This window comes from Gekko japonicus, unplaced genomic scaffold, assembly GCF_001447785.1.
Source record: "Gekko japonicus isolate JY-2015 unplaced genomic scaffold, Gekko_japonicus_V1.1 scaffold275, whole genome shotgun sequence".
Lineage (NCBI taxonomy): Eukaryota > Metazoa > Chordata > Lepidosauria > Squamata > Gekkonidae > Gekko > Gekko japonicus.
In genome coordinates, this window is record NW_015170895.1 from 687,804 (window position 1) to 698,440 (window position 10,637).

Here is a 10,637-nt window from a genome sequence, read left to right on the forward strand (position 1 = left end):
CTACGCGCTTCCTTGGAGCCCTTCAGGAAGTCCCCATCAGAGTGAGACCGAGGTGGAAGACGACCCTCAGCAATCCGGCTGCCGCGTCCCCTGTGGTGATGCCAGGGATGGCGAAGAACAAGAACACCTACCTGAACAGCACTAAGAAGGTGAGTCCGGTATATTGAGATGACCTCCTGGTGCTGCCTCTCAGCATCCTACGAGAGAGAGAGGAACGCCAATCATTCCCCATGGCCCAGTGATTAACAGTTCCCTGGCTTCAGGAAGGAGGGCACTGGCACCTCACCCCCACCCCACCACAGCCAGCACCACAAGCAGTGTTCCCTCTAAGCTGAGTGAGTGTAAGTCAGCTCAGTTTTTTAGCCTCCGGCTCACCCATTTTTGTCTCAGCTCAGGCAGGAGGGCTCCAGAGCAAACTAAGTTATGCAGGAGCCAAATCGCTCGCTCATGAGTTTAGGAGCTCACAAAAGTAGAATTTTTGCTCGCGAAATCCCACAACTTAGAGGGAGCATTGTTCACAAGGCCTGCAGGCTCCGAAGGTTTTAGCGGGCCTTGCCTCCCACACGCGCGTGCACAAAGCCCAGTAAGGATTAGGAAACGGATGCTCCGTGCTGCTACCGCACTCCCCGCTGCCTCAGCACTGAAGCGGAAATGTCCCGTTCCCCCTGGGGGGTGGGCAAAGCTCTCTCCCCGCTGCTTCCAAGTGCGGGGGCCCTCCTGGCCTGGCTTCAGCCACCGCCGGCCACTTGGGTACTTACAGCCAGCTGCTGCTGCAGGGTCTTCACCTGGCTCTGGAGCCCTTCCGCCTGCTGGGCCTGCCTCTTGGCTGGAATGGCGCTGCTGTAGGTCAGCTGCGAGAGGCCATTGAGGGCCTGCTTCAGCCGCTCCACGTCGTTGAGGAGTTCCGTGATCTAGAAGGGAAAAACGTTCCAAGAGTTCAAACGTTAGCCCAGTTTGAATCTTCCGTGTTATTTTAAAAAAACCCCAAAAATGATCAATTAGAATAAAGAAAACAAGCTAAAAGATGGGTCTTGGATGTGACTGTTCTAACGGCTTCTTTCCGCTATACAAGGTGTCTCTCTCGTCACACTCTGACAAACGAACAGGGAGGATGCCATCCGCATAAATAAAACCCTCCTTCCCACAGGTTAGCCCAGGACAGCCTGTTTCGGTAACTGAGGCCACCTTCAGACACGGTCCACAGCCCTCATTCACAGTCCCGCCCGGCAGCTTCCCACACAGAAGACATCCAGGCTGGTTATGCTGTCCAGACACAGCTCAGCGAAAGTCAAGTTTGTTTCTTCCCCACAAGCTGGGATTAAGCCGTGGGTTAGGCCCCCCGCCCCCATCGGTGGGAAAGAGATAAACTTCAGCGTAGTCCGTGGAAGACTGCCATCTACAAGAGTGCTCCTTAAATGCCCCAGAAGTGCCGTTCGAGATCCTAAGCAGAGCTCCGTGAGCCATCAGAATCTGGTTTCCCAGACTACTGATAAAAGGGACATGTCCAAAGAACATGGTAGAGGTTAGCAGTTAATGACTGATACCGACAGCCAGCATCCTCTAATGCGTGGACATCTTTACACACCCTAAAATTAGCCAAACATCCAGACATATCCCAAATTCGTAACCATTCCACACTGACAGCTGTCCTCTTGAATACGTATATGGGAAGCCACTGTTAACAAGCTCTCAGTGTAGAACACTTACAGATTCGAGACAGGTCTGGGTCTTCTTGCCAAAATCGTACGGTGGGTCTGACTCGGAATCTGGCAGCTTCATGCACTCATACGATTTTGGCAATCGTTGGCAGGACCACTTGCAGCGGGTTGAAACTTTCTGTAATGCTCTGCAGGAAAGCCATCCGAGCCTAAGGGTCTCACTGCTCAGAGAGGTTTGAATTCTCTCCCTTCAGGCTGGAGTTCCAAGTATCGGAACTTTGCACTACCCAGTACAGAGAGAGAGCCCGTAAGCAGCTGTGCTGAAGAATGACTTGAGCAATAAAGTTTCTAACTAGGTCCTTAGACTTTCTTGCAAGACATTCATTATATCATTTCCAAATGAATTAGTTGTTTACCCAGCTATCCAAACAGCTTTGCTAGAAGCTCGCTGGGTTGGTTACTGAGCTCAAAGTATGTGGTTTCCCCTGTGTCTCTCCCCCCCCCCAAAAAAATTGATATTTCCCTTCCAAACTGTGCTTGGCAGGGAAGTGTCTGCCTGACTTCATTAATAGTTCTCCCTCCTGGGTTCCAGGGGGAGAAGGAAGCCCCCCCCCGCTCACACACAAGACCCTCCCCAGCCACTCCCCGGCTCAGCCTTGCCCCTCCGGCTTGCTCAGACTCCGCTCCGGTCTTCCAGAAAGCCGAAGGATTTTGAGTTTTTGTGTTAAGGATGCTTCACTGCAAGCACTGTCACTTGAGTCTGCTTTTCCAGAAGACGCATGCCATCCCAGGGGAAAGAGGTAAAAACTTTGCTTCCTGGTCTCCGCCCTGCCAGGCTTGCAGCACTGAGTACTCGGCCAAAACTCTTGGCACTTGACCTAGCAACGCACACGAAAGAGCTCTTTCCGATTCCTCTGAAGCCATGCGAGAAGGTCCCGAAGCTCCAGTCCACCTTCCAAGTTTGGACAGCCTCAGAACCGACAGCACCAAACACGAGCATGCTGCAAAGACCAGGAGCACACCTTTTACCGTCACCGGTGGCGTTCGGCAAATGCATGTTACTAGCTGAGCCGGGGAGTGGCTGCCTGCATGGCCTTAGCCAAGCATTCTCCCCCAGCCCCCCCAAAAAACCAACCCCCCTCCGCCCCGATGGACAGTAACTTCAGCAGTAGCCAAGAAGAAGGTTTTGAAGGGGCTGGCCCTGTGCTGGAAACGACAGCGGATGCTCATGAGGCAAGCCGGACCTCCGGGTGTTTTTACAGGTGAGAAAAAGCAGCACCCACCTGCTTTAGGGAAGAGAGCCACGCTGGTTCTGCGCTTGGCAGGGACGTGTCTGCCTAAACTCCTTACCAGCTCTCCCTCCTAGGTTTCAAGGGATCGCTCCAGGGGAAGGAGGGAGCCCCCTCCTCCCACACCAGCCCCCCCCCTCAGCCTTGCCCCTTCCCATGTAGATGTCAGGTAGCCCTGTCATGGATCTGGAATGTGTGTGGGGGGGTATTTCTCCTCCTCGTTCTCAGCTCTACCCTATCTCAGGCTTGACCTTGCAATCTCCAGCTGCATCTACTCGGCTGGGAACGCAATGGCTTTTTGCCAAGATTGCCACTTGCTCGCTTTGCCGTGCGCGCGAACAATAGCCACTGGCTTCTGCTCGTTGGGGGGGGGGGATGTTTGATTTCACTATAAGTCAGAGGCCCCTATACTGAAGGCTATTCCTGACACAAGCTGTATTCGCGATCATTAGTACACAGCCCCCTTCCCACCTGCCCCCCCCCGGCTGAGGGTCCCGCCCCACCCACTCACCTTGTTGTCCTTGGCCTCCACCTGCTTGGCGGACTCCTGGATCCTCTCCTGCAGCTCCGTGATGGTGCTCAGGGACTTGTCGCACCTCTCCTTCTGGTCCCGGATCTCCTGCTCGATGCTGAGGCTCCGGGTCTGCAGCTCCTCCTTCTCGTCCTCCGCCTCGGCCCGCGTGGCCTCTTCCCGCATGGCCCCCAGCTTCTCCTTCAGCTCCGCCGCCTCCCCCGCCAGGCTCTGCACCTGGGCTTCCAGGCGGGCCCTCGCCGCCTCGTGCTCGGAGCGCTCCGCCGCCTCCCGGCCTTCCAGCTCCTTCAGGGCCTGCTTTGTGCTCTGGATGTCGGACTGCAGCCGGGAGACCTCCTCGCCCTGCCTCTGGCTCTCCTCTTCCTTCTCTCTCAGGGCGGCTCGGGCGGCCGCCGCCTCTCTCTCCAGCGCTTCCTTGACTTGGGCGTGCTCAGCCAACGGCACGGACGTGGCCCTCAGGCCAGCCAGCTCCTGCTGCAGGGCCTGGGCCTTCTGGAGCTCTTGCTGCCAACCGGCCGCCTTGCCGCTCAGCTCTCCTTTGAGGTCCTCGATGGTGTCGCCGAGGACCCGCTTCAGGGCCTCCACCTGCTCCACGGGGACGCACTGGCCCTGGAGGCGGCTCTGGGCCTCGGCGGCCTCCAGACGCTGCCGGGCGCTCTCCTCCTGGAGCCGCTCCTTTTCGCCCTTGATCTCCGCGAACTTCTGCTGGAGCTCCTGCAGCTGCTTGTTCAGGTCCTCCATCTTGCCGGCAAACGCCCTCTCCATCTCGTGCGACTTTTCGGCCAGGATGTAGTTCTGCTGCAGGTCGCTCTGGACTGACTGGATCCCGGCCCGCAGCTTCTCGCTCTCCCGGCGGCACCTCTCGGCCTCCTCCTCCTGCTCCCCGCGCCGCTTCTCCTGCTCCTGCAACCGGCCCCGCAGCTCTCGGACGGTGGCCTCAAAGGCCCGCTCCTTGTCTTCAAAAGCGGCCAGGGGGGCGTACTTGGACTTGATGCACTCCTGGATCGTGTCCAGCTCCTTTTTCTGGGCCTCAATCTCTGCGTGCAGCTGCGACACCTCTTCCTCCTTGGCCTGGTACTTCCCCAGCAGTTCGGTGTTGCTTTGCTGGAGCTCTTGAACGCTCCTGCTCAGAGCGGAAACGCGACTGTCGTGATCCTTCTTGCTCACATATTCCCCTTCGATCCGGTCCTGCAGAGCGGCCAGCTTCTTCTTCAACTCCGCCTTCTCCTCATTCCCTTTCACAAACTCCTGCTTCACACCTTCCATTCTCTCTTTCAGATCCAGCAGCTCCCGGCCTGTTTTTTCCAGCATGCCGTTCAGGGCCTGCTTGGCCTCCTCGTGAGCTGAAACGGGCACGTACTGCTCCTCGATCGCCTTCCGAAGAGACGCGTTTTCAGCGCCCAGCTGGCGGGCCTTGGCTCCCTCCTCTTCGGACGCCTGGCCCAGGGTGGCCAGCTGCTCCTGCAGGCCGGCGATGGTGGCGTTCAAGGCTCCCGTCTCCTGCTGGTGCTTCTCCGGAGGGACGTACGTGGCCTGGAGCTGTGCCAGGCTCTCCCCGAGGGAGGCCTTTTCCGCCAGCAACTTCTCCACCTCTGCCTTGTGCCCGCGACACTTCTCAGTGGCCTCCACGAGCTTCCCGCTCAGCTCCTCCAGCGCCTTCCTGTTTGCTCTCTTCAGTTCTTCGGTGGCTCTCAAAGGCACGTACTGGCTCCTCATCTCGCCGCGCAGCGTGTCCACCTGCCCTCTCAGCAGGCCGCTCTCGGCGTGGGCTCGCTCCACCTCCTTCCGCAGGGCCTGGTTCTGCATCCCCAGCTCCGCCTGCGTCCTCTCCAGCTCCTGGGCTCTCTGCTCGTACCGGCTCTTCAGCTGCCGGTGCTCCTCCGGCCTCACGGACTGGGCCAGCTGCGCTTTCTGCCCCTCGAGCTCCGCCTGGAGCCGCTGCGTCTCCTCACGCAGCTTCTGGCACTCCGCCTCCACTTCCGCCAACTTGCAGGCCCTCTCGTCGACTTCACTGGACAGCGAGCTCTTCATCTTCTCGAACTTTGCCGCCGCCTCCTTCAGCTGGCCTTCGGCCTCCGAGAGCCTCCTCTCCTTCCTCTCGCGCTCCACCCGCCACATGCCGGACTCCTTCTGCAGCCGCTTGTTCTCCTCCAGCAGCCTCCCCTCGTCCCGCCGGAACTCCTCCACCAGGAGCTCGTTCTGCCTCAGCTGGTTCCGCAGCTTCCCCACTTCCGCCGAGGCCCCCTCGTACTTGGCCTTCAGCTCCTGCAGCTGCCCCCTCAGCTCCTCCGCCACCTTGCTGCCGCCCGCCGCCGCCTCGCTCGTCAGGTGGTCCTTCAGGGCCAGGAAATGCGTCTGCATCTGCTTGACCTTCCCTTCCGAGTCAAACATCCTCTTCTGGACGTCCTTCAGGGCGTCTTCCAGCTGCTTGATCTGCCGGTCGGACTCCTGCTTGGTCCTCTCGCACTCGGACGCCAGGGCCCGGCACTCCGCGCTCTTGTGGGACAGCTCCACCTGCAGCTTGCCCGTCTCACCTTTGGCGGTCTCGTAACAGCTCCGCAGGTGGCTCAGCTCGCGCTTCAGGGCTTCGGCCTCCGAGGCGTGAGGATGACTCGGACCGGAGAGCTCCAGAGGCCTCACCATGGACCTGCTCTGCAAATTAGTCGACGGCAGGGCAGATCCGTGCTTGGGGCAAAAATAAAGGAAACAAGTAACATTTCAGTTGATTCTTCATACAGCAGCTCCTACCCATGCCCTGCCTTTTAAAAAATGGTTTATATCAAATATAAGAGTTTCCACAGCTCGGGGGGGGAAGAGCCTGTACCCGAAGCACAGACAAGGGTTCCAACTCAATCCCCAGCATCTCCAGTCTAGAGCAGTGGATCTCGGGGGACAGAGCTGGTGACCACCCTGGGCTGAGACCCTGGAGACTCACTGGACGTTGGCATGGACACAGCAGCCACCTCAGCCATGCTCCCTCTGAGCCCTGGAGCCTTGTGAGCAAAAACTCTACTTTGCGAGCGACTGGCCTTTACGTCGTGAGCGAGCGATTTGGCTGCTGCATAAATCATTTGGCTCTGGAGCCCTCCTTCCTGAGCTAAGACAAAAATGTGTGAGCTGGGGGCGAAAAACCTGTGAGCTAGCTCACGCTCACTCAGCTTAGAGGGAACACTGCTGACCTCAGGCATTTTTAAGTGTAAAAAAAGGACTCGATGAACCAGAGGTCAAAAAAGTGGCTTTCTAAAGGCCTTTCCTCCACACCAAGCTTTTAAGGCCTGCAAGACGGAGCTCTTCCGCCAGGCTTTCGAGTAGGAGCCGCCACTATCGTACCATCACTATCTTACCACCATTCCCATCTGGCCCTGGGGAGAGAGAACGACAGTGGGACTGACAGCACTGATTGGGTGTACCGTCTTTGAGACGTCCTCTTTAGGGAAGATCATTCTGGAACATCTAGAGCACTTATTTTATTTATTGATTTGGATTTCTATCCCGCCCTCCCTGAAAGCTCAGGGCGGCTAACAGAGGCATAAATGCCAGATTACAACAATAAAAACAGTATAAATACAATAATAACATACTATAATTAATTAAAATTCTTAAAAATAGATTTTCGGTGCTCTAATACTTACTTACTTAATAGGTTGTAACATTGTAGTAATGATTTTATATGGTTTTAACCTGTTTTTATGTGTTGGCTTACGCCAATCTGTGAGCCACCCTGAGCCCGCGTCGCGGGGAGGGTGGGCTATAAATTGAATTTATAAATATATAAAGAAATAAATACCAAGTTAACTTGAACTCCACGTTGACTTGAGCAGACCCTTAATGGTCTGGGACCAACGCACCTATGTGACCACCTCTCCTGGTATACCCCCGGAAGAGCATTATGCTCCGGGGAGAAAAACCTCCTGGTGATCTCTGGCCCAAAAGATATCCAGCTTTCCTCGACCAGAGCCAGGGCCTTTTTGACCCTAGCACCAGTCTGGTAGAATTCTTTGCCTAATGACACCCGTGCCCTGTGGGGACTTAGTGCAGTTCCGTCGGGACTGTAAGACGGAGAAGTTCCGCCAGGCCCGTGACTGAGAGAAACAACAGTTTGTCATTGAGTCTGGCCTCCTTCACTCCTCTTCTCCCTCATGGCGAAAGGACATAAATTGGCATTCAAACACCTTCTGAATTAGTCTGCGATCTGACATTTTGCAAACTATGTAAAACCGAACTGTAAAGGAGGACATTTTTACAAAGGGATTAGGGCAGTAATATAACAGAACAGGTCGGGAAAGTGCTTTTATAAACTGGATCAGGACTGTAGTCTAAGCCACTGCCTTTGGTACCTATTTATCTGTATCATGCTACTTTTAACTGCACTGTGTTTGAGTGCAGTAATTGCTTGCGTTGCTTGATGTATTGCACCTGATACTTTTTTGCCTTGTTTCAAAGTTTCTGTAATCCTCATCCTGTTGCACTGTTTATTGGACATTGCATGCTATTTGGCTGCATGGGCCTAACACGCTGTAATCCACCCTGAGTCTCAGCGTGAAAAGAGGGCTACGAAGTAAATAAAACAAATCTCCTTCCAGGAAAGAACAGTATTTTGATGTTCATCCCACAGGCTCCGTCACTGGCCCACATTCTCACAAGCCAATCTCTGTTCAGAACACATCTGTGTTGCCGCAGAGAAGCTGTGCCAGGAAACTGTGCTGTGGATTCTGAGAATCCCACACTGCTCTCAGGATCATATGCAACGAGGGAACTGGGAAATTGATCCTGGTGCCTCAAGAGGGCGACAAGAGAGCACAAAATTGGAGATGCAACAAAAAAAAACGATCCAGCCCCACAAAGCCAGGAAGCGATGCTGCAAATGCTCAAGTGGGTATCTTGTCAAAGCGAAGGACTGAGCCAACTGAATGGATTACCTGCTGTTCCACAGAATATCCCGAACCCTGCTTGAGCAGAACTTCTTCTTTCCCTTCAGGAAAACAAAATGAACACTATCAAATTAGACAGCGAATACGAACAAGAAGTTTAGGTAGAACAAATTTAGAGTCCAGTGGCTCCTTTAAGTTCAGATGTTCCATTCCCATAAGAAGCTGCAGCTCAATCCATACTAGCCAATGCTAAAAAAGAGGGTCACTGCTGTGACTAGAGTTGCCAAACTCCAGGTGGGGCCTGGAGATCTCCCGGAATTACAACTGACCCCCAGACTACGAAGACCAGTTCCCTGCAGAAAATGGCTGCTTTGAAGGAGATAAAGTATGACACTGTAATGCTGCTGAAACCCCTCCCATTACCCTCCCCTGGCTCCACCCCCCAAATCTCCAGGAATTTCCCCACCCAGAGGTGGCAACCCTACCAAAATGTCTAAGCAGCTGTGGCATCATGAAACACCGAGATCCAGCATGCTAAGAGAACATAAGAACATAAGAGAAGCCAATGCTGGATCAGGCCAACGGCCCATCTAGTCCAACACTAGTCCAACACTCTGTCACACAGTGGCCAGAAAGACCAGGGGCCATCAGGAGGTCCAGCAGTGGGGCCAGGAGGACACTAGAAGCCCCTCCCACTGTTGCCCCCCCTCAAGCACCAAGAATACAGAGCATCACTTGCCCCAGACCGGGAGTCCCTATCTATACCTTGTGGCTAATAGCCACTGGTGGACCTCTGCTCCAGATGTTTACCCAGTTCCCTCTTGAAGCCATCCATGCTTGTAGCCGCCGCCACCTCCTGTGGCAGTGCTGTGGCAATCGGAGAAAAACTGAAGGGGGGGGAGAACTGAACCCAAGACATGGCTGTGCTATATGAGGGTCAAGCTAACAAAATATTATAAAAATACAAATATTCATTATGGTGTACACATTAAAAGATAAAATAGGTTAAAAGAAATGATCCAAATATCAGACTCTTAAAACTTTTTTACACACACAGAGCTGATAGTTTCATGTATACAGTTGATGGGTATCTCTTATGACCGGTTGACCATACATCACATGAGGTAACAACAGCAAAAATTTCCTATTATTTAAAAATTCATTATTATGTGCAACTATTATGTGCATTTTATATGTAATAACTTTTTTTCTCTCCCTTTAGACAGTTCCAGAAAGCAACACCTGGCTCTAAAGAAAATCCTTTTTCATATATTTATTTCTGGATGTGTGTTGTTTCACAATAGTAATATTGACGCATATGGTCAACTGAACCTAAAAAGGTTAGTCAAGAGTAGAAAAGGGCCAACTCTAAAACTCTAGTTATAAAACATACAAAAATATATATGTATTTATTCACCATAAATTAAAATAACAAACAAGGGCCCATTCAAACCTCATATACAAATACAAAAACATAAACATACAAGGGCTAATAAGATAGACCTAACGCGTTTCGGCCTTTACAGGCCTTCCTCAGAGGTCTAATACAGACAGAACATATTGGCTGATATGCAAAAATACATACAATCCTACATATACAAAATATGGAATAAAGACCAGAAACCAATTGTTCCAAAGTTTAACCACTGGGCAAGGAAAAGAAATACAAAAATACAAATGAAACCTCCAGTGTAATCACACGTCCAGTGGTACTTCTCTCTGGTCAACTGTATAGTCTTCTGAGATTGTACAGCCAAATGTTCCCAATCAAATGTTCCTTAGGTTAAAAACAGTGCTGATCCAAAAGCTTTTTTGTATTTCTTTTCCTTGCCCAGTGGTTAAACTTTGGAACAGGCCGAAACGCATTAGGTCTATCTTATTAGCCCTTGTATGTTTATGTTTTTGTATTTGTATATGAGGTTTGAATGGGCCCTTGTTTGTTATTTTAATTTATGGTGAATAAATACATATATATTTTTGTATGTTTTATAAGAGTTTTAGAGTTGGCCCTTTTCTACTCTTGACTAACCTTTTTAGGTTCTGAATTCTAGGTTTAGGTTCAGTTTTTTTCCCTTTTTTCTTCTTTGCATATGGTCAGTTGGCCATAAGAGATACCCATCAACTGTATATGTAAAACTATCAGCTCTGTGTGTAAAAAGGTTTTAAGAGTCTGATGTTTGGATCATCTCTTTTAACCTATTTTATCTTTTACCAGTGGGTACACCATAATAAACATTTGTATTTTTATAATAACGGATTTTGTTAGCTTAACCCTCATATAGCACGG

At 52.2% G+C, this 10,637-nt stretch overlaps 1 protein-coding gene across 1 annotated transcript in view; it reads right to left on the reverse strand.

The window, feature by feature from the left end:
- UACA (uveal autoantigen with coiled-coil domains and ankyrin repeats) overlaps positions 1–10,637 on the reverse strand; it is a 44,089-nt gene that overhangs the window by 5,276 nt on the left and 28,176 nt on the right. The window contains exons 15-18 of the mRNA XM_015418509.1: positions 8,399–8,451; positions 3,459–6,164; positions 759–911; positions 132–197 (exon numbers count right to left, since the gene is read on the reverse strand). Of these exons, the coding sequence (XP_015273995.1) occupies positions 132–197; positions 759–911; positions 3,459–6,164; positions 8,399–8,451 (2,978 nt within the window). The remainder of the gene's footprint in view (positions 1–131; positions 198–758; positions 912–3,458; positions 6,165–8,398; positions 8,452–10,637) is intronic.